The 23,738-nt window shown below is 46.9% G+C and overlaps 1 protein-coding gene across 1 annotated transcript in view; it reads left to right on the top strand.

Moving 5' to 3' along the window:
* Positions 1 to 23,738, top strand: part of MYH9 (myosin heavy chain 9) — a 97,399-nt gene that overhangs the window by 68,651 nt on the left and 5,010 nt on the right. Inside the window, exons 14-35 of the mRNA XM_054032266.1 lie at positions 895 to 1,068; positions 1,599 to 1,713; positions 4,747 to 4,940; positions 5,454 to 5,575; positions 6,075 to 6,144; positions 8,477 to 8,637; positions 9,516 to 9,624; positions 10,740 to 10,871; positions 11,493 to 11,699; positions 12,297 to 12,434; positions 13,543 to 13,666; positions 14,524 to 14,695; positions 15,310 to 15,522; positions 15,994 to 16,138; positions 16,885 to 17,091; positions 17,653 to 17,757; positions 19,696 to 19,848; positions 20,691 to 20,939; positions 21,434 to 21,646; positions 22,425 to 22,637; positions 23,027 to 23,188; positions 23,501 to 23,629. Coding sequence (XP_053888241.1) covers positions 895 to 1,068; positions 1,599 to 1,713; positions 4,747 to 4,940; positions 5,454 to 5,575; positions 6,075 to 6,144; positions 8,477 to 8,637; positions 9,516 to 9,624; positions 10,740 to 10,871; positions 11,493 to 11,699; positions 12,297 to 12,434; positions 13,543 to 13,666; positions 14,524 to 14,695; positions 15,310 to 15,522; positions 15,994 to 16,138; positions 16,885 to 17,091; positions 17,653 to 17,757; positions 19,696 to 19,848; positions 20,691 to 20,939; positions 21,434 to 21,646; positions 22,425 to 22,637; positions 23,027 to 23,188; positions 23,501 to 23,629 — 3,507 coding nt within the window. The remainder of the gene's footprint in view (positions 1 to 894; positions 1,069 to 1,598; positions 1,714 to 4,746; positions 4,941 to 5,453; positions 5,576 to 6,074; positions 6,145 to 8,476; positions 8,638 to 9,515; positions 9,625 to 10,739; positions 10,872 to 11,492; positions 11,700 to 12,296; positions 12,435 to 13,542; positions 13,667 to 14,523; positions 14,696 to 15,309; positions 15,523 to 15,993; positions 16,139 to 16,884; positions 17,092 to 17,652; positions 17,758 to 19,695; positions 19,849 to 20,690; positions 20,940 to 21,433; positions 21,647 to 22,424; positions 22,638 to 23,026; positions 23,189 to 23,500; positions 23,630 to 23,738) is intronic.

Raw genomic sequence — 23,738 nt, forward strand, 5'->3', positions numbered from 1 at the left:
GCATGCCACTCGCCAGGATCAACGTTTGCATTCCCTGGACGTACGAAGGGCCCTGGCCTTCTATATTGACCGCACAAAGCACTTTAGAAAGACGACGCAGCTCTTCGTTGCAGTGGCCGACCGAATGAAAGGCTCACCGGTCTCCTCACAGCGTCTATCCTCCTGGATTACGTCTTGCATCCGGACTTGCTATGACCTGGCAGGTGTCTCAGCACCGCACCTCACCGCTCACTCCACGAGGGCCCAAGCCTCCTCGACTGCTTTCCTGGCACATGTTCCGATACAGGACATTTGTAGAGCGGCGGTTTGGTCATCAGTCCACACGTTTACAGCTCACTATGCACTAGTGCAGCAGTCCAGGGACGATGCTGCCTTCGGATCAGCGGTTTTGCACACGGCAATGTCTCACTCCGACCCCACCACCTAAGTTGGGCTTGGGAGTCACCTAATGGAATGGATATGAGCAAGCACTCAAAGAAGAAAAGACGGTTACTCACCGTTGTAACTGTTGTTCTTCGAGATGTGTTGCTCATATCCATTCCAAACCCGCCCCCCGTCCCCACTGTCGGAGTAGCCGGCAAGAAGGAACTGAGGGGGCGCCGGGTCGGCTGGGGTATATATTCAGCGCCATGAAGGCGCCACTCTAGGGGGCTCCACAGCCGACCCGCCGGTGTTGCTAGGGTAGAAAATCTTCCGACGATCGTGCACGCGGCGCGCACACACACCTAATGGAATGGATATGAGCAACACATCTCGAAGAACAACAGTTACAACGGTGAGTAACCGTCTTTTTTGGTGGTTGGGTATTTTTCTTTCAAAGTGTTTAAATGTTGGCAGTAGCATAGGGCTGATTTGTGTCTTTATTGAGATGTTCTGGTATATTCCTTGTTTTAGGCGGGGCCCCCTGGTATATTGGCTTTGCTGGATGAAGAGTGCTGGTTCCCAAAAGCGACTGACAAAAGCTTTGTGGAAAAGGTGGTGCAGGAACAAGGCAACCACTCCAAATTCCAGAAGCCAAAACAGCTGAAAGACAAAGCTGACTTCTGCATTATGCACTATGCTGGCAAGGTAAGACTCATGGCTGCTGTGTGGAGTGAATCCAGAACATGCTGCTGGATTCTTCACAAATCTACTAGATCTAGCTGTTCTTAGAATTCTGATGCTTCACATGCCAACGAAAGAAGTTTCTATAATTACTCAGGTACCTGACCCAGATGATCCTACCAAATGCATCCACCTTGTGGGCTAGGAGGACTTGCCTACAAAACAGTAGGTATAAACATTGCAAGACTCAAACTCCAAACATATTCGAGTGATACTCCACTGCTGTTGAGTGACACTTCCAAGGTGGTGCATACTGGTATTGCAGCCTCACTCCTAGCTCTTAACAGCACATACTATAGCAACTGTTCAACTGCATTCTGCAGGTGTGCTCACTAGATGCCTCAGAGTGGGGAGTAGAGGGTCAGACCCACAAACAATGTCTATTAACCACCTCCTTAATATTGGTTTTTAGACTTGTGCAGGGTCCTACTAGATCCTGCACTTTTGTAAACCCTCAGTCAATTTCTTGGTGATTAACATGATTCTTTCCTTAGGTGGATTACAAAGCAGATGAGTGGCTGATGAAGAACATGGATCCTCTGAATGATAACATTGCTACTCTTCTCCACCAGTCCTCAGACAAGTTTGTGTCTGAGCTGTGGAAAGATGGTATGTGATTAAAACTCTTTCCTGTTGGCAGTTTTTACTAGACAAATTGACATTTAACATAATTTGGTATCTGATAAAACTCTGACAGATGTGCTGCTTTTCCCCCTTAGAATGAGAATAGAGATCAGCATGATCTGGAATTGAGCCCTGTGTGGGATTATTTTATTTTATTTTATTTTTTATTCTGATCTGCAATACTCCCTCCCATCCGCTCCTGCAATGTTTCTTGCATTTTTATCCTGCTCCTACCCACAAAAACCTTAGATCCTGCAAGAGAGACAGATTTCCCCCATACTACTAAAAACAAAACAAAAAAAGTTGGGGTGTGTGTGTGTGTATATTATAATAGAATTCAGATTTTTTTACCACTAAAAGAGTAAAATATCTTGTTTAAACCATGTAAAAATACTTTAACTCCTTTTATAATGGACAACAAAACTTTCTATCCCTCGCTTAAATTTAAGTATTAAAATGTTTTTTTTTTTTAAAAAAGGAACTTGCTTTACATTGCTGAAATTCTATTTGACACACTAACTAGATATATATTTACCATAATCTTGTCTTTTTGTCTTGTTTGGGGGTGGGGGTATATTTTTGGCCCATCCAATCCCGCCTACAACAAAGTATGTTTTACCTGCTCCCACTATTATGGCAGCGGGTTCTGTGGGACCCAGGGGATCCCAGTCCCACTGCAGGGCTCTAATCTGGAACTTGCTATCTGCTTGCTTTGCTTAGGCAACAATACTGCACAAGAGAAATATCCCCTCTAGCTGAAATGAGGGGTTGACATTCATTGGCCTATAGCCTGGTGCATGCACTGCAGCTACTTCTCTAACCAAGGAATCCCAGGCTAAAATCTGAAGCTACCAGTATGTAGCTAGTAGCTACAGCATTCAAGCATGACATCTCAGAGGGTGAAACGATATAGTTAATTCTGTCACTAGTGTGTTCTTACTGCAGTGTCATTAGGTCTTTTACTCTTTCCTCTTTGGATGTGTTTGTTGCTTTTGACTCTTACTGTTACTATCGCTTTTTTTCCCTTGGGTTTTCTTTGACGTCTCTGTCTGTTGCAGAGATGCAGAACGTTCAGAGAGCCTATTTCTATCAACACTTTCCTATTCTTCATCTAGAACCAGGTGACTGAGAAAACCGGCTGTCGTGTCGTGTGTAACGCATCCTAGAGCCATGCAAGAAATGCTTCCGTTAATTCTTCTGTCCCTTTGCCACTCCTGTTTCTCTCTTTGTTCAGTCCCTTTGCTTCATGCTAGTAACCCCTCTTGGACTTGAAAAACAAAAGCAAAGCTCATACTTTGCAGTGAGATACTTGAAATTGCAGACACATCCATATGCTGTCCATGCACTCCTAAGACCTGCATAGGAACAGTTAGAAAGGAAACCTAGAAATAGCCAAAAAGCAAACATTTCCATCATCTGTTTGAATACAGACCCAGTGATGCTGCATTTCAGTGCAGGATTTTGAGGGATTTCTGAGATGGTACCTATAAAAACAGAACTTCCACTGAATAGTACTCCAGTGGAATGATTTGACTTCAGCTGCTAACCATTTGAGAATGACTTAGAGACTAAGTCTCATGTGACTTGTTCTGCATGGAAAATGGCCTGCCCAGTGAATGCTGTACTGCGCCAGGCTTGCAGAATTCATTAAAAAATGACAGAATGCAGCTGAGCAGTCCCCATGGACTGTTCCTAGCTGAAACTTGTGTCTTAAATGATTGTCATTTTTGCTGTTTTCATGTAGACTTTAGGGATCAAGATTTTAAGAGAATTGTTCCAGTCAGAATCTGGGATACTCTTCTGTGGATTTCCCTATGATGTCATCCAGAGACATAGCCTTCTTTTCTCCCAAATTAGAGAGACTTGACCCTATTTTTAGCAGCTATTGTAGGGGTGGCAGATTGTAATGTTGCCTTTGCTGAATAGCAGAGCCTGCCTCTTTGTGGGGTGTCTCATCTTACCAGCAGGTTTTTTACCCCCAAAGCAAGGTTGTGCTCAAGTTAAATATATCCTCTTGGAGTGATTTCTCTTCCTCCCTCCCCACCCCCTTGACATGGTGATAGTTTAGATGCCAGGCAACAGCTAAGATCAAAGAAGCAATGATGCTACCAAGCCAATGTGATTAGGAGCTTAGGGAATTTTTGTCTTAGTTTTTCAGGCTGGTAGAAATTGGGTAGGAAAGTTGGGAAGATAAGTGCTATAGCTTCTCCTGGCCTCTTCCCCCAAAATTTCACCAGTATCTATTGATAAAATAGCCCAGTTCAAAAATGGAGAAACTCCATTAATCTGTGTCTAATGGCTTCTTCAATTCCTTGGAGCACAGCATTTGTGGTACAAAAGGGAACTGTTAGGATCTCTAACAACTTTTTCCACCAAGGCTGTTGGAAGTGTAGCACACTCTCATATCTAACTTACAGTGTACTTGTCCTCTGAAAAGTGACCCAAATAATGGCATTGTGGAGTTCCAAGTTTGTGATGGTTCCATTCCATGTTTGCTCAGTTTACTGGTTAAGAATGGGGCTTTTCTAACTGCTAGCCCTGCAAGGTCAAGCAGAGTTATTACCATGCACATAACTGGCTGAACTTATAGCTCCATTTGTGTCAGGGTTGCTGGTCGTTGTGTAGGAAGGAAAAAGACCAGGTTGAATCTGTTAGAAGTGCCATCTTTTTACTTGGAAACTAACCAAGCCTGGTGTGGAATCCGAGGTAGTAAACACAAAATCCATTATGCCATTTGTTGTTTGCTCTTCAGAATACAACTGGTCTTTTTTTAAACTGTCAGTTGTGTCCATCTCACACAACAATTCATCACTCAGAGACCCAGTAGTGAGCTGCTGCTTTCTTTCCTTCCTGCCCCATTCCTGCACAAATGCTGGACAGGACTTCTACATCTGTGTAGAGAAGAAGCAAAAAGGATCCTGCATCTCCTCTTATCCTGCTCTGCCCAAATATTATTTGCAGACGCTCACCTACCAGACTGTAGTGGAAGTTCTAACTCTCTCCCTGTGCTTTCTTTAGTTGATCGTATAGTTGGGCTGGATCAGGTGGCTGGTATGTCAGATACAGCATTGCCAGGAGCCTTTAAAACCAGGAAGGGTATGTTCCGAACAGTGGGACAGCTCTACAAAGAACAGCTATCCAAGCTGATGGCTACCCTGAGGAACACCAACCCCAACTTTGTCCGCTGCATCATCCCCAATCATGAGAAGAAGGTGAAAGACGATCTCTGGCTGGGCTAGCAAAATACTGGCAGTGTCTTGGGAGTGAGGGGATGACTGGTAAACCTGCTTGTTGTGAAGGACACCGCTATGGCCTTCGATCACTTGCAAGGCTTTGTAGAGGGGCATGAAGAGTTTCCTTTCCTGGTGACTGCATTTGTTGCACAGCAGAAGTAGTACCTACCTCTCTGTTACTTTTAAATCTCTGATGTCATTTTAATTATAGTCCACTTGTAATACCTGCCTGAAACTCAGATGTATGATTTTCTTTCCAGAAGGCTCTGTAACATTAAATACCAGCCAGACTGTTCTAGGGCACTAAGAATGAATCCTATAACTCCCTTAACTTTGGAGGTGGATCTGTTTTCCTCTATAGTAAGAAGGTGTAAGGGCCTTCCTTATGGCTTCCCCTGGAATGGGCACTTTGAGTTCAATGAGCAGAGTAGGAGTCTCTCTTTACAGCTCTGGTAAAGTTTTATAACGTTGCTAAATGCCTTCCCTCATTAGGCTGGCAAACTGGACCCCCATTTAGTCCTGGATCAGCTCCGCTGTAATGGAGTGCTGGAGGGAATCCGTATCTGCCGACAGGGCTTCCCCAATAGAGTCGTATTCCAGGAGTTCAGACAAAGGTAAAGTTCTGATCAGAGCATAAAAGTAGCCTCTCAATCATACCAGTTTAAATGCATGTTCAGTGCGTAAGAGTCGCTTTGTTTTAATCATAATTTGATTGCCCCTGCTTCTAAATGGCAGGGGACTTAAATATCAAAGGCAGTGACGTAGGAGTTCGCCACTTGTTGTTATGGGAGCGAGGTCTCTCTAGAGATTGTAGTAATCTGTTGGATCTGGGCTGCTTTGCTTCTCTCACAACAAAAGCTGTGACTTATGTGGTAAACCTGTAGTTGGCATGATGGGTAGAAGACCTCAGCCAAGACTGTGGCTTTATCTACTACTACCAAAGGGCATAAACACTGTATTCCATAATCCACTAGAGTTGCAAACTATACAAATTCATAGTTCCATGGGAATATGTTACAGGCATTATTCTCTCCCAGATTTCTTCATCGGAGTGTCTAGTGCAATTTCTATATCATCTGTCAAACTGGTCTAACACGTAGATTGTCCCTGCAGATATGAGATCCTGACTCCAAATTCAATTCCCAAAGGATTCATGGATGGAAAGCAGGCCTGTGTGCTGATGGTAAGCCACATCCTAAACCAGGGGCGGGCAAACTTTTTGGCTTGAGGGCTGCATCGGGTTTCGTAAATTGTATGGAGGGCCGGTTAGGGGAGGGGGTTGTGGCCTATCTCCCACCTCCTATCTGCCCCCCTCCCCCTGGGACCCCTGCCCCATCCAACCCCAGCTGTTCCCTGACGGCCCCTCTGGGACCTCTGCCCCATCCATACACCCCCAGTCCTTGTCCCCTGACCGACCCCGGACCCCCACCGCCCCATCCAACCCCTCCTCTCATTCCTGACGGGGCCCCCCCCCAGGACCCTTGCCCCATCCAAGCACCCTTCTCCCTGTCCCCTGACTGCCTCCGGAACCCCTTCCCCTGACTGCCCCCCGCCGCCCCATCCAACCCCCCCTCTCCTTCCTGACTGCCCCCCCCCAGAACCCCTGACCCCATTCAACCCCCTGTTCCCGCCCCCACCACCCTGAACTCCCCTGCCCTCTATCCAACCCCCTTTGCCCCCTGCTCCCTGACCGTGCTGCCTGAAGCACCAGTGGCTGGCAGCGCTGGAGCCGGGCCACGCCGCTGCTGCCACCACGCAGCACAGAGCACTGTGTCAGGCTGGATTCTGCAGCTGCGCTGCCCAGGAGCTGCCCCACTGCCCAGAGCATTGTGCCAGCGGCAGAGTGAGTGAGCTGAGGCTGCAGGGCAGGGGAGGGGCCGGGGGCTAGTCTCCTGGACCAGGAGCTCGGGGGCCAGGCAGGATGGTCCCATGGGCTGGATGTGGCCCGTGGGCCGTAGTTTGCCCACCCCTGTCCTAAACCCTACTTGTGTGCATTGGCGCTGGAGAGGAGAGTGAGGAAGGTCTAAATCAGACCTTCCTTCCTTCTCTAGGTGTATTACAGAATACATCCCATGTGTGCTCACAGAATTCTCCAATTGGAACATCTGGTCTGTTATGGGGGAGAGCAGCAGAAGACTATAGCAAGTAAAAGCCCCTATGACTAATGCTGCTAAACCTTCTGCTAGCCAAATGACATATTGGGATTTTTCATGCTGGTGAGCTGAGACTCAGATACAGGCGGAAGTGAGCTGGGGGGCGGGTTGGGGAGCTCCCGGTGGGTGCAGAGCACCTACCAATTTTTCCCCGTGGGTGCTCCAGCCCTGGAGCACCCACAAAGTCTGCACCTGTGGTGATAGCTGCTTTTAGTGCAGGGTCCAAGTGGCCAGTGCAGGAATGCCTGCGGCAAAGTGGCTATCTAGCATTCCGACTGAAACTGAACTAGTGTGTAGTGGATGCCACATCCACTCTGTCACATGCATAATGTAGCTGATATTTTTCCCCAGCTGTTAAATGCTTAATGCTAGGCAGGTCCTAGGGGAAGAGGAAACTGGGTGGAGCACTTCTTCTGACAAGGGAAAAGAAGCTGGAAGAGTTGTATCATTTATGGGAGGGATCAGCAAGTCTGTGCTGCTTAGGAAGGGAAGAGGAAGGTTAGGCACAGTATATATTTAAATATATTGGGTTAAACCCAAACCTAGCTACAACCTCCTAGCAGACGGTGGGAGCACAATATTCTCATTGTAGCTTCTTAAACTGGCTAGTAAGATGTCGGTTTTTTTGTGCACAAGTGGTCAGGCCAGGACATACATGTTCCCTAAAGCACTCTTGTGGACTTAAATGCTCTAACGTGGTGTACTAAACCTGACTGCATGTTTCCCCTCTGCCCCTCCATCCCATTCAGTGCTTGACTGAACTCTAAGAATCCTTCTAGAGCAGTGGTTTTCAACCTTTTTTCATTTGCAGACCCCCAGAAAATTTCAAACAGAAGTGTGAGGGCCCCTTTGGAAATCTTAGAAATAGTCTGTGGACCCACAGGTTGTAAACCACTGCTCTAGAGCCAGCTGTGTCAACTGGCCAGATGATCTCTGTGCAGGGGAGGAATGTCTTCTAGCATTGTAAAGGGTTGTTTCTTGTGACAAATCACTTAGGCCTGGTCCCCACTTAGTCCGGACTTCGGACTAAGGTACGCAAATTCAGCTACGTTAATAACGTAGCTGAATTCGAAGTACCTTAGTCCGGACTTACCGTGGTCCAGACGCGGCCGGAAGTCTCCTCCCATCGACGCCGCGTACTCCTCTCGGCGAGCTGGAGTACCGGCGCCGACTGTGAGCACTTCCGGGATCGATGCGGGATCGATTTATCGCGTCTTAACCAGACGCGATAAATCGATCCCAGAACATCGATGGCGTGCCGCCGGACCAGCCGGTAAGTGAAGACTAGGCCTTAGAGCAGTCCCAGTGCAGGGATGTTTTCCTATTTCTAATGGGTGCATTCTCCCTCTCTCCCCTCTTTAGATCAAAGCATTGGAGCTGGATCCAAACCTATATCGAATTGGACAGAGTAAAGTTTTTTTCAGAGCTGGAGTCCTCGCTCACCTTGAGGAGGAAAGAGACCTGAAGATCACAGATGTCATTATTGAGTTCCAAGCATGCTGCAGAGGATACCTAGCCAGAAAGTAAGAACCATACTCCATGATGTACATGTGTGTCAAATGCATACTCATCCTTGTTGGGTCAAGCTTCTATTCTATGAAGCCAACTAAAAATGATTCCCTTCAGAAAGGACTAACTCTTTTCTGAGGATTCAGTCACAAAATGCAACAGTTGATGTTTAAGGCATTTACAAAACTCAGGTACAACTTATGAAAACTTGACACCAGAGTGAAATTGCAATGCATTGACTAAATCCTGGTAAAGACTTCTGCAAGGAAGTGTTTGAGCTAGTATCCTACATCCTCCTTGCCTTTTATAGGCTGTAAAGCATACTCTTGTCTATAGGTACTTCAAGCAACGGGAAAGCCTTTTGCCAGAGCAATCACAACCACAGATGGCAGATGTGAGAATTTGAAAAGGGTTTCTGCCATCAACATGGAGACAGTGTAGTGCAATACAAAAGTTTTGTGTACATCTGCCTCTCATAACTCTAGAGTTGGGACTGTGGAGAGAACAGTATAAACCACAGCACATTTCTGTAAACATACAAATGGTATGGTGAGCAAACAGACATCGAACCAGTAGTGAAGGGAGACGTAGGCAAGGGAACAAAGATCTCTTGATGGTGAGTAGTGAGTCATTGAGGCTGGGAGGATTGTTCCTCATGAGGCAGAAGCTGGAGAGAAGGCTCTTCCTTACTGGTGAAGAAAATGAAGGAAGGAAGACAGCCCATGTATACTGAGCAGTATAGTCAAGGTCTGAAATAAAGAAAGCTCATGGAATGTTTAGAAAGGACAATCTGGAAATGACAGTTGGAGGTGGCTGAGGATTGACTTAATGATGTAGATGTCTGTGTGGAACCTGTGGCTTTGTTGGTTGTCTGAGCACTCTTATTTTTCAGGGCCTTTGCCAAACGTCAGCAGCAACTAACTGCAATGAAGGTGCTTCAGAGGAATTGTGCTGCCTACTTGAAGCTGCGTAACTGGCAGTGGTGGAGGCTGTTCACCAAGGTACATCTTCTCACCTGGCTATTTGGCAAAGGGTTAACAGCTGTAACTGGAGCTTTCCATGCTCGGCAAGACAAACACTTCTCCATACAAGATCTCTGCTCCATGGTGTAGCTGGATAATACCAGCAGAGCTGTTCCAAGTGTAGTTATGCAGGATATCTGCATGCCTCAGGTGCACTGCTGCATAGGAATCTAGTAACGCTGTGGAAAAGGCAAAAATAATCTTCCAAGTCCTCCAAGCCCAGAAGAGCCTTGTCCTCTGCACCATTCCAAGAGGAGGGCTGTTGCTGGAGTTGTTTAGGGTGGTGAGGAGTTCACCATCCCTCCCAGAGCAGTAGAAGAGAAGAGGGGGAGTGCCTGAGGTTCTGATCCTCTACCAATAGACTCAATCATTTTCTGGCCTGTAACTGAAGTGGGCATCAGCAGGAATGAGGCTCTTGAGCTGAGTTAGGAGCCAAGTAAATCTTAATTTTCCCCTACTGTGAAATGAGATTTCTGATTGACCTTTCTGTGAAGTATCCCTCGCCAACACGCAGATGGACTTGCACTCTTGCTCTTCTCTCCTGATGTCTTTCCTGGCTTAGCACCAGGTCCTCCATGCACCTAGACATTACCTACCTCTTTCCTGCTGTATCCTGGCCTGAAGTAAGGGGTGGGTGGGCATTGAGAGTTAGTGGTGGGGTAGATTATACGGAGTCTCGAATGATTCTGCCTCCCAGCAGCACCTCTCCTACCATGGCATTCTCTAGTGTCCCAACAAAACCCTGGCAATTGACCAGTACACCGCTACCCGATATAACACGAATTCGGATATAACACAGTAAAGCAGCGCTCCGGGGGGGCAGGGCTGCACGCTCCGGCGGATCAAAGCAAGTTTGATATAAAGCAGTTTCGCCTATAATGTGCTAAGATTTTTTTGGCTCCCGAGGACAGCGTTCTATCGGGATAGAGGTGTACTTTAGATCTAAAACAAACCTTATCTAAGCTTGTGTTGGGACTGGCCTGTTTTCTAGTGTAAGTTTCCTTCCAGTGCCCATTTACTGAATACTAGGGTCTCCCCATGCTATTTTTCTTGTTATTGACTCTCTATACATTCCATTAATTTTCTCCTTGCAGGTGAAACCCCTGCTGCAGGTAAGCAGGCAGGAAGAGGAGATGATGGCCAAGGAAGAGGAGCTGGTGAAGGTCAAGGAGAGGCAGTTGGCTGCAGAAAACAGACTGACTGAGATGGAGACCCTCCAAACACAGGTGAATCTCCCTCACAAAACCCCAGCTAGTCAAACTATTAGATGGCTGTTCTTTCACATAGCTGGTCCATGATCTACAATGGCAGGATTCCTGCTTAGGTGTTAATTAGTTCTCTCTGGCTTAAGTACCCCAGCTCTCTTCTCTTAGTTCTGCAACAGTGAACAGCTGTTGCTCCGTTACAGCCATCATTTGGATTAAAATCTCCATTGACTGAGTATTGTGGAGAGTCACAGAAACAGAACGTGGTCACTAACTGATTGTTTCTGGCTTGGAGTAGAGAAGGGGTTTTTTTGTTTAGGGATAACATCTGTGTGTGTTCCTCCTCCCTCATAAAGAAAAATCTCTCACACTCAGGAAGGGCGGTCCCAAGACATCTCTTAAGGGTTGATGTAACATATGAGATTGTACTATACAAGTTTATGCAAGGGGATAAAACTTAAAACATGACATTCCTACTTTGGCTTGTGACTAGCAGCAGGAGACTCCTGGTCCTGCACTGAGAAGAGTCTATGCAAAAGGAAGAGCATATGTGCAGAATATAAGGAAAAGTACCTGGGGTTTAGCACAAAAGTAAAGTCAGTGATTTGGAACTTAAAGATCCTGGGTTTGTCTCCTGTGTAGCTAATAGCAGAGAAGCTGCAGCTGCAGGAGCAGCTGCAGGCAGAGACTGAGCTCTGTGCTGAGGCTGAGGAGATAAGGGCCCGTCTAACGGCAAAGAAACAAGAGTTGGAGGACATCTGTCATGACCTGGAGGCCAGGGTGGAGGAAGAGGAAGAACGGTGTCAACATCTGCAGGTTGAGAAGAAGAAAATGCAGCAGAACATTCAGGTAATATCCTGGGAATGGCACCAGTGTGTGTGAATGAGGTGGTTAGTGAGTATCAGAATAGTGGTGCTGTCTCAGTGGGAAGGATAACAGAACAGGAGGCAAAAAATAGTGGTATGGAAGGTGTGGTCTGAACTCCACTAACTTGTTAGGGTTTGTTACCGCACTCGTGCCTTCAGGAAGTTGGCACAGACTGACTCTGGAGACACCAATAGGATAGTTCTAGCTCTGGGGTCAGCTAAGCGTAATACACACATAGCTATCTGAGATAATTTCCCCAGTTCTTAGGTGATGGTTGAATCTGAGGTTGCTCTTAGGTGGCTGGGTGGATCCTTAGTTAAAATGGTAGTCTGGAGACTATGTATCCTCTCTAGCAGAAGCAGCAGTGCCACTTTGCATATAGGTTTATGTACTTGATTGTATTTCTAGATGGGAATGCAGTGTGCTACATCCAACTAATGGCTACAGAATTCCTGTATATTGGTGATTGTTTGGAGGATGGGGAGATCCTCATTTTGAGTGTCAATTTGTAATGGTTGTATTAATACTATAGTGATGACATGTGAACAGTATGAATAACATGCCATGGGCCTTATTCAGGAACTAGAGGAACAGCTGGAGGAAGAGGAAAGTGCAAGGCAGAAGCTGCAGCTAGAGAAGGTGACCACAGAGGCCAAGCTGAAGAAGCTGGAGGAAGATCTGATAGTTTTAGAAGACCATAATCTCAAACTGGCCAAGGTAAGGTGCACACAACAGCATCGGGGTGCCCAGCTGGTCTGGTGGGTACAGGAAGTCAGCTGTAGCCACTCCTGGTATGTTTTGTCAAGGGAGGGGCTAAACTGGGTTTTCAGTGTCTTTGCTGACTTCCTGAGCTGAACATTCCTGAAATTAGTTACCAGTTTACAGGTCAATATACAGAGACTGATACTGTGCACAAGCAGTCTTGAGTGGGCCTGTTCTGTCTGATTATATTGCCTAGGGTGAGCAGCACATAGCCTAAAGAGCTCTCTTCACTTTCAAAGGGCTATCAAATACTAGTCTGCTATTTTAAAAATAGCTAGTATTTGGAATCTACACTGAATCCTGAAGTCTCCGCTATCGCCAACTTTTATCTCCCTTTGGTCAGTGTAAAATTCCTTCCAGGGAATGGTCTTGTAAACCTGGAGACAAGTCTCCACTCCCACTTTGTCAGTGAACCTCCCTTTGAAGCTAGTGAGCACCCATTCCTTATGTCCTGCAGAAGTGTGGTTGCTGGAGCCCAGAAGACTCCGGCCTCTGCCCCCACCCACTCTAGGACTCCAAGAAAAGAGTGCTTTATTTTCCCAGCCTCTTGGACTTGAACTGGGGTTATATGACTAGTTCCGGGTGTGGTTGGAGGGGGGGGGGGGGGGGAGGATGGGGACAGGGGGGTGTCAGACTTCCATTACTTCTAATCAGGTATGCATGGACAGTTGGACTTGATACTGTCATTCAAACATTGCCAACCTAGAATGAGTTGTGCAGCCCAGTGAAAGAGCCATGGGACATTCTTGGCCTAAATTAAACAGTATCTCAATTCTTAATCCAGGAAACGAAAGTGTAAGGGTTACACTGTCCCTGTATCCAACCCATTGTGCTGTAGCCTCAGAAGCTCTTTGGTCATAGGATGATCCTATATATAGGATTTGGGAAACCCAGGAAGTGTGGGTCAGCCACCACTCTCTAGCCAAATCCAAGACTGGGTTTGGGGTTTGTTTCCGTGGCAGGAGTCGGCACACATGAACAGATTATAGCCTATTTCAGTCTATACAAATGAGTTCATCCAAATTCCAGCACCAGATTTGACACTGGCTTTTAAATTCTGCAGGAGAAGAAACTGTTGGAAGACAGAGTATCTGAGTTCACAACCAATCTAACTGAGGAAGAGGAGAAGTCTAAGAGTCTGGCTAAACTCAAGAACAAACATGAGGCCATGATCACAGATCTGGAAGGTAGAGAGAGGGCTTGGGAAGAACTTGCTTATTTAGTATTGGTGTTCCTGTCAGTCAGGATTTCCTAAATCTCAGTCAGACTGATTCTAGGTCTGTGGCCTCATTGGGATTCCAGTTACCAAAGGGTTAATACTGTGGGACTGTAGCGGGAATGCTATTGATCAGTCTGATGGAACCATTCAGTGGCTGGCTGGCTGAAGGTTATACGCCTTGTCAGCTGTGCTTTGGTCTAAATAAAACCATCTAAACCAGCAGACTAATGGCGAAGAAAGACTGGTTCCATTTCTTTTCGTGCTGTGGGAGTGTCTCCGCTCTTCTGCTTCCAGTGGTACCTGTACACGGGGGTTAGTGCTGCTGCTGATCCAGTCTCTCCTTGTTAGGGCCATTCAGGATGCAGATTTAAAGATTTTATTCACCTCTGATTGGTCTCTGTGGAAAAAACTGCTGGGAGAAACACAGCCTGGAGCAGCCCATTCCCTTTCTGTGGAGGGAGGGGAGCTATTGCTGAGCATCACTTTGTAGCTACATGTGCAGTGAGATGTAGGTTGGGAGGAGCATGGCACTGTCTTCCCTGGCAAAGGCGTTCTCATGATGGAGGAGAATAAGGGGAGCTGGCTGTAAAGTAAGAACCTGAAACATCTTCCGGATCTCACGTCTAATAGGAGTGTCCGATTGGGGGCAGACGCTACAGGTCATGGGAAGAACATATAGTATCCAGCAGGGTGGTGGTTCGATGCCATATTAGAAAAGATTCAGTCACTTGGTTTTGCTCCCTTGCTGATGCATCATGCGGTGTCCTAAGAATAAATATCTTCATTTATGCTACTGTGTCCCTCTTCCCTGTCTGTCTCCTGCAGAACGCTTGCGTCGCGAAGAGAAGCAGCGGCAGGAGTTGGAGAAGACTCGCAGGAAGCTTGAGGGAGACTCCACTGATCTGCATGACCAGATTGCTGAGCTGCAGGCTCAGATTGCAGAACTCAAAATGCAGCTGGCCAAGAAGGAAGAAGAACTACAAGCAGCCTTGGCTAGGTGAGGCCTTGCCACCTGATCAGAGTTTCTTGCCCTGTGTTGCTTATCGGAGTAGGAACTGAATGGAATAGGCAGCTCTTGTCAACTAGCTTATTTGACTGTAAAATCAATGCATTTAACACTATAGTTTTTTCACTGCTGATTCCTGCCACAGACGTGTGTGCAGCAGTAGAATATGAACATGCTGTGAAATGCCCGTGCTTCCCAGGACAGCAGTACATCAAAGGGGGTTGACATGGGCAGCAGCAGGGGCAGCTTAGTTTACTGAACCGATACAAAAATCAACCTTGAAAAATCAGGGCTTAAGTTACATTCTACATTACAAATGAACATACAGTATGTGGCCCCTTCTCTTCTGTCTTCTCCCACCTTGTCAACATTTCTCTGCCCTCCAGTTTGAACTAGATAATCTCACCTCTCAATCAGTAGCGGACAGAATTAGGACCTTTAATTGTGGAGGGAATAAGACCAGAAACTGGGAACTTGGCCTCACAAACCAGTGCAGAGCACTAACCTCTCTCCTATTCACTATTTTGTGATCACTTTTCTGGAGACAGTGGTGTGGGTCACTCAAGCTTCACGTGGCTAGAACTGTATTGCTGTGTCTTATGCAGGGTGGAGGAGGAGGCAGCCCAGAAGAACATGGCTTTGAAAAAGATCCGGGAGCTGGAATCTCAGATCACTGAACTGCAGGAAGACCTGGAGTCTGAGCGGGCAGCTAGGAACAAAGCAGAAAAACAGAAGCGGGATCTGGGTGAGGAGCTGGAGGCACTGAAAACAGAGCTAGAGGATACGCTAGATTCAACTGCTGCACAGCAGGAACTCAGGTAACTGCAAAACTCAAAAACAGTGGTGCTTGGTGAAGTAAACCAGGTGCTAGCATCTTCACCATGGGAGGAAAAGACTGAGTACTTCAGCAACTGCAGAGATTTAGAGAGGCTAGAGTGAAATGTCTGGTTAAGACTGCAGTCTCTCACAAGATGGTACCTTTCCTGGTTTGTGAAAGCTGATATTTTCCTAATACTAGAATGACAAGGCCCCAGAACTACTGTTCTTGCAGCCAATGGGCAAAATAGACTCAGTCTGGAGGACACTTCTCCAAGCTTTGATCTGAGCTTAGAATCACAAAATTTAAAGATGGGCAAGGCTGGACTCTGATAATAACTCAAGGATTGTTTTATCTTTTCATAGCTTGAGTCCCTTAACCAGTACCTGTTTATCTCTGTCAAAGATGCCAAGCTACAGGGGAATGCATGTTCCTTGGTCTTGTCCATTAAAAATGTCTGGGGTTTTTGCAGGTCAAAACGGGAACAGGAAGTGACTATTCTGAAGAAAACCCTGGATGATGAAGCAAAGACCCATGAGGCACAAATCCAGGAGATGAGGCAGAAACATTCACAGGCATTGGAGGAGCTGGCAGAGCAACTGGAACAAACCAAGCGGGTATGTAAGAACATGAGTCCTAGTGCTGCATCAGACAATCCCTCTGGAACAGTAGCTGCTGTACAACAGGGGCCAATATTTAAAGCTTCAGAGGACTATGGAAATACACCCGATCAGTTACAGAATAGTAACTAATTTGTCTCATGTTTTTCTCTCCTCTCCCCCCCCCCCCCTCGCTGCTGCCCCTCGCCCCCAGTAGATCAGCATATACCCTGAAGCATTATAGTTACTCTTAATAGGTTGCACTCAGTGCTCTCCCCTCTCGCCCCCCAATATAACTGTACTGCATAGTTGTGACACACTAGTTCCTTTCAATGATGGTACTTGCTGACCTCTGGTCCCTGCTCTTACTGTGACTGCAGGGAGTTTAATTTGCTAATCTGAACTACAAGACTGTCCTCAGTTTTATCTTCTCCCCATGACTGTTACTACTTTGAGTAGGTAAATGTCTGCAGCTTTTCAGTGGCTGGGTGCTGAATTCTCACTATGGGATCTGCTTTCTTGAGTAAGCAGACAGGGCCTAACTGTGAAACACTATTTGTTGGCTGTCAGAATAAACACCTCAGTGAGAGTAGTATCAGAGGGGTAGCCGTGTTAGTCTGAATCTGTAAAAAGCAACAGAGGGTCCTGTGGCACCTTTGAGACTAACAGAAGTATTGGGAGCATAAGCTTTCGTGGGTAAGAACCTCACTTCTTCAGTGAGAGTAAAGATCCACTACATCTAAAATCTGCTCTTTCTCCTTCAGGTGAAAACTAATCTTGAGAAGGCAAAGCAGGCTCTGGAGAGCGAGCGTGCTGAGCTGTCCAATGAGGTGAAGGTGCTTCTGCAAGGCAAAGGGGACTCTGAGTACAAGCGAAAGAAAGTAGAGGCCCAGCTCCAAGAGCTACAGGTGAAATTTACGGATGGTGAAAGAGTGCGGACAGAGCTGGCCGAGAAAGTCACCAAACTCCAGGTAAGGGTCCATGAGTTTTTTCCTTAGCTCCTGTGGGGGCATGTTATGGGAAAGGTGGAAAACGACTGCTTCAACTATTGCTGCTGACTCCATAAGGGAGGGGTAAACCTTTCTCTCCCTCCCACTCAGTGGACACTGCCTCATGGTGCCTTCGTGTAGGGATACCTAGTGAAACTAAGTGCAATGGGTGGGAGGCATACTGTGATCCAGGAAAGAGCAGAGACATGGTGCTGAGGAACTGGCATATCTAGTCTTGGGGCAGGTGGGTGTAAGAAAGAAAAGTATCAACAACTCCTCTCTGTAACATTGAGTAATTGTGTAAGATCTCCCGTGGGCTGCAGCAGAATGGATGGCCAGTGCAGGTCTTCACAGATGGGGAAATTTGAATTGAGGTTCCATTAATGTCTTATTCAAGGACTCCATCCTTGGCACTCTTAGACATGTAACGCATCCTGTTTGCAGTGAAGAAGGTGGCTTTTTCACAGGTCAAAAGCTGCACATCTATTCCTAGTTTGTTTGTGGTTCCATTTGATAACTGGCATGCTTTAACTTCTCTTGCAGGTCGAGCTGGACAACATTACAGGCCTTCTGAATCAGTCTGACAGCAAGTCAATCAAATTAGCGAAAGACTTCTCTACTCTGGAGTCACAGCTTCAGGATACCCAGGTGAGGTGTGGGAGTTGCAGCATCCTTATGTACTGTATTCATCATACTTGCCACATTAGTAGAGCACAGAGCAGATCTCCGCACTAATTACCCATGAACTTCTGTGCATCAGGTGTTTCTGGCTGACGTGATACGTTGAGTGGGTCCCTGCAGGAATGATCCCTCTGTCCTCTACCTGCTCCATCAGTAAATGGAACAAACTTAACTTCCCTTACCCCAGGATTAGAACCATTCCCATCACCTTCCCACTTGAGTGTTGTGTGTGCCAATGCAGTGTTCTCACTTTAAGATCAGTGGTGGTTTTGGTGCACACTGTTTTTCAATTACTTTCCATTTGTAACTTCCTGTGAAGTCAATAGTGACTGCACAAAGTAGCCTGATTTGGTAGTGAAGGGGAAAGCAGTACATCAGATACATTTGAGTGTTTCAGAAAACCTTATTCTGTTTAGATGGGTTTGGATATAATTGCCATTTAAGTATATGGGCCTGCAGCCAAAGGGGTGAGTTGTGGGGATACTCTACAGAATGATGAAGGTGGTCAGATTGGACCCAGTATTCTTCTGGCAGAGTAAACAGCATATAGATGGAATATAACTATGCTAAACTGAAAGGCACTGAACAACAGGGAGGACGCATCATAATTCAGAAAGGATTAATTGGGAAGGAGCAAGTTAGAAAATAGTCTCTTAGTACTTGTTGCATCTGTCTTAGATTATAAATTCTTAACAGGGATTCTCTTATTATTTGTACAGCACCCTGCACAATAGTCCCAATCCTGCTTGGGACCTAGGTGTTACTATAATACAGATAATAAATAGCTTATCCAAAGTTACTGTTGAAAAGGTTGATAGTGGACCTCTGATTAGAGCAGAATGCCTGGCAGCAAAAGGCCAGTCTAGTTTGGGGCTTTGTATGCAGAAGCAGCATATCTCTATCACCTCCCTGCTCTACGATATGCCTCTGATGCAACCATGCTTAGACTATTGCATTCGGGTCTGGGTATCTCTTTATCAGAAAGACTGACCGATTAAAGAGTGCTCAGAAGAGGAAACTATTAAGGGGCTGAATGGAATCTTTTATGTAGAACTTGGCTAAGTGGGGAATGTGATGAGCCTACAAATTTGGGGGTGTAAATTCCAAGGAAAGGAGAAGAATTATTTAGTGGTCCATGAGTATAACTCTGAAATGGAGGGGGAAAGCTTAGGTTGAATATTTTAGGGGCTGACTGTAAGACGTGTCAGTTTGTGGAATAAGCTCCATCTCTTATTGACACCTGTGTTCTTGGAACACTTAAAAGTAAACTAGACCCAATATTAATACACCACTGAACAATTTTGCATTGGCAGGGAAATTGAAGAGATCAGTATCTTTAGGTCATCTAGTCTAAATAGTGGCAGCATGATTTAATCAATGTGGGTGCTGCCCTAGGACAGTTTGTAGATCACAATCACCTATTTGAGCAGGAGTGTTAAAGGCACCAGCTGCTTAAGAGAATTATCATCATTAACCTGTTCTGATTTTCAGTATTCAAGTCCATCATGAAATGAGGATGGCAGAATACAGCTAACTGCCAGCATGAACTGTTGGAAGGAGTTGAAAAGCTTTGTGTGCTGTTTGCAGAGAACCCTGGAAAGGATTATGGGGTGGCTGGGCCGGGAGGCAGATGCTAGCACTTGTGCATCTCCGCTATACATAGTAAAGGAGAGTCCTTCAATGGTTAGAGTAGGACTGGAAATAGGAGTTGTGGGTGTTCTCCCTGGCTATACGCTGACTTGCTGAATGACATTGAGCAGCCATTTAAACTCTGTTTTCTCTTTGAAAGTAGGATTCTTAAACTGAATCTCATGAGTTGACATCCACGTTGGGTGGTTGGGGATTGTAAAGTTCCTTGGCTTCCTTAAATGAAAGGCTCTAAATGTCCATGTCTTTGCTGTGTAGGAGCTGCTTCAGGAGGAGACGCGCCAGAAGCTGAGCCTCAGCACCAAACTGAAGCAGGTGGAGGATGAGAAGAACAGCTTCAAAGAGCAACTGGAGGAGGAAGAGGAGGCAAAGAGGAACCTGGGGAAACAGATCTCTGCCCTTCAGCAGCAGGTACAGAACCTGCATCTCCTAGAACAAACCTTCCTGATTCCTAGGAAATCTAGTTCAGATGGAGAATGCTGGTGCAATCTGGCTTTGTTAGCAAAGAAAACTATCCTGAGGAAGCAGGGACCTTGCAGGGCTCAGGCAACTGAAACTCCTGATAGAAATCTAAAAACATTTAGCATTGTATCTGAGAGAATCTTCCCTAGAAACACCTAACTATTTGAGGAGAAGGGGGACTCTTCATCCTACACACCTCGTAAGTCTGACTAACATGATCAGTTCAATTCTAAGGGAATAATTTTTCATGTCCCCCCACCCACACTTAGGGTGACCAGATCACACAGGTGAAATACCGGGATGCGGGGGGGGGGGGGGGGGGCGCGGAGCAATAAAAAAAAAGGGGGGGGGAATGGCCGCCAGAGCTCCACGCTCTTCTCACCCCCCGCACCAGCATGCCTCTGCTCCGTCTCCACCTTCCCCCTCCCTCCAGCGCTTGCGCTGCCATACAGCTGATCAGTGGACGCCTGGGAGGGAGGGGGAAGGAGGAGGAATATGGCGTTCTTGGGGAAGAGGCGGGGGTAGGGTGGGGATTTGGGGAGGGATCCAATGGGGGAAGGAGGTGGTGGAGTCGGGGCAGGGGGGGTTCGAGCCCCCTCCGGGCTCCGCCCTGCCTGTGAGCGGAGGCAAAATATCGGGACAATTCGCATCCCAACCGAAGGTAGGTTGGGACGCGGGACAAATAAGCAAATATCGGGACAGTCCCGATAAAATCGGGACGTCTGGTCACCCCACCCACACTAGAGATCTCTGTGGTTTGGCTTAATCTCTGTTCTCTTCCCCCTCCCCAGGTAGCAGACACAAAGAAAAAAATGGATGATGGCCTGGGCTGCTTGGAGGCAGTGGAGGAAGCCAAGAAGAAGCTGCAGAAGGACTTGGAGGCCATGAGCCAGCGTTATGAGGAGAAGGCAGCTGCTTATGACAAGTTGGAAAAAACAAAGACCCGGCTGCAGCAAGAATTGGATGACCTCATTGTGGACCTTGATCACCAGCGGCAGATAGTCTCCAACCTGGAGAAGAAGCAGAAGAAGTTTGATCAGGTAGTGTCAGTCATGGGATATACAATGGGGAGGATCTTCCTTCCCAATACTGCCTACCACAATGTAAACATCTGTTTAGGGAATGCATATTCCTTTCTGAACCATAATGGGGGTGGGGAGAAGGAAGCTGGCACTGGTGGAAATTCAAGTTCCTTGCATGTGAATTCTAGTTTCACCTCTTGTCCAGGGGGACTGAAATGTTGAACCTCATCTAACTTGTATAAGTGTTTGCCCACGGCCTGGGTCTGCTCCCAATTTGCAGCCGTCTCTTTGGACTTGCATATAAGTAGTGACTGTGACTACTATAGAAGACTATAGTCAGTAGAGTTCTAGTCCCAGCGCTACCAGTCAAGTTGGGAGCCATATGTTTGGTTCTCAAAAGCCATGTTCTCTGCATTACCCTTGCCGCCCAAATCCGAGACACTGTCTGGAATGGCACTTGGAGATAAGCCTAGCTCAGCAAACCTCATAGCAGTCATTCTGTCTTCCTTCAGCTGTTGGCAGAGGAGAAGAACATCTCCGCCAAGTATGCAGAGGAGAGGGACCGAGCTGAGGCAGAAGCCCGCGAGAAGGAGACCAAAGCCCTGTCCATGGCCAGAGCCCTGGAAGAAGCCATGGAGCAGAAAGCAGAGCTGGAGCGGCTCAATAAACAGTTCCGCACAGAGATGGAGGACCTGATGAGTTCCAAGGACGATGTTGGCAAGAGTGTAAGTATACTGTTAAAACATCTCCCTGTCAGTGTGTCACTTGCATCCCAGCCTGTTAAGCAGTTTCATTGAGAAATTTGCAATGTAGGAGCATCTGTAAAGGAATGCAATTGGGAAAACTGAACACATGCAGTGGGCTTAGGAGTAGGACTAGATTGTTTTGTTTTTATTGGGGTTGAATGAAAGGCAGGAAGGAGAGATGGGATTTGAAGAGCGTGATAAAGGCACAAGCTGGGCATTGGCTAAATGAAACCCACTAACCATTGTGGAGAGACACGAGAGGAGGCCAGATGAGCCTGGAATTTGAAATATAGGGAGCCAGCCAGCGAATGGGAGACTGACTCAAATCTGAAGATGCTAAAGATTAGTGATAAGGCAGGGGGAGGCTTGAAGGGGAGTTTGAAACACTTCCACATCTTCTGCAATGTGACATGAGTGTTTCATGCCGCAGTGAGATCAGGACTGGCCTAACGCATGCTTCCCCTTTAAATTTTCTCAGCGTGCCTGATCAGAGGGAACAGGAAAATGCAATAGCTGAGGTCAAGGTTCAGATTAAAGGCTCTTAAGTATGCAAGCAACTTTCTTTAGCCTTAATAAGGAGGCATCATGGTGCTAGTACAAGGAAACGGAGGGTGATGCGACAGGAAGGGCAGCAGGGTCTTTGCATCCTTTCCTCAGTGAGCTGCTGCCCTATTGATCTGGATGCCTCTGTTCTTGGGGTGGGTGAAGTTGGTGGCTGTGTTATTTGGGTGATCTGATGTGTGTGTTCATGCTACAGGTTCATGAGCTGGAGAAATCTAAGCGAGCCCTGGAACAGCAGGTGGAGGAGATGAAGACCCAGCTGGAAGAGCTAGAGGATGAGTTGCAGGCCACAGAAGATGCCAAGCTGCGACTGGAAGTGAACCAGCAAGCCATGAAGGCACAGTTTGAGCGTGACCTCCAGGGCCGGGATGAGCAGAATGAGGAGAAGAAGAAACAACTGATCAGACAGGTCAGCATCACTCCACAAATCATGGAAGCTGTCTACTCAAAGGGAACTGCTTCCCTTCATCTGCCCTAGGACAGCTGGACACTGCCTTTCCAGATCTAGCCAGTGCCACTCCAGGAATTCCTGTTATCATTGGGAGGCATTGCTAGTGCTACAAATCACTCGCTGGTGTGTGCCACTCATGTACCATTGTCACAGCACTTGCACTGTCCATCAATCCAAGAAACCAGAATAGTGCTTTATTGCTGAGGGAACACTGTCTTAACTCTCTCTCCCTTGTTTCCTTCCATCCCCACCAGGAGAGGGAGTGAACTCTGATTATCTCTTTGTGGGAGATGAATGGTTCGTGCTGGCTTGTTTGGTTTCCACTGATGCCTTGTTTGTCCTACCAGGTACGAGAGATGGAGGTGGAGCTGGAAGATGAGAGGAAGCAGCGCTCCATGGCTGTAGCTGCCAGAAAGAAGTTGGAGATGGACCTGAAGGATCTGGAAGTCCAGATAGACTCTGCCAACAAGAATCGCGATGAAGCCATCAAACAGCTCCGCAAACTGCAGGTGAGGGATTTCAGTCCTGTGCCTGCTGCCTATGTGGGGGGAGACCTGGTTTTCCCTGTCAGAATCGTGCATTTTCATCACCCGAGCGGTGTGGCACAGCATTAGAACCTTGATCTATGCAACAGTCCAGTTGGAAAGGTTCAGCAGCAATTCAGATGTCTCTGTAACCCTGGCTTGTGTCAATCCCTTAATTTATTCCCCTATTGGTGTTGCAAAACCAGAGCAAGCTTTCCTTACTTTGTACCACTGCTTGTGTAATGTAATGACCGGAATGAAGGATGTTCTCTGAACTCTGTTTTGTTACCTCTGCAGGCCCAAATGAAGGATTACATGCGGGAGCTGGATGATGCACGCACCTCCAGAGAAGAGATTTTGGTCCAGGCCAAAGAGAATGAGAAGAAGATGAAGAGCATGGAGGCTGAGATGATGCAAATGCAGGAGGTAATGGAGCCTGCATTCAGGCAGGAAGGGCCTATTCACTTGCTTTAGCCAAGGAGTAGGCTGCTATGTGGCTCCATAAGCCATCTCTGAGACAGCAGACACCCACACC

Source organism: Malaclemys terrapin, chromosome 1 (assembly GCF_027887155.1).
Source record: "Malaclemys terrapin pileata isolate rMalTer1 chromosome 1, rMalTer1.hap1, whole genome shotgun sequence".
NCBI lineage: Eukaryota > Metazoa > Chordata > Testudines > Emydidae > Malaclemys > Malaclemys terrapin.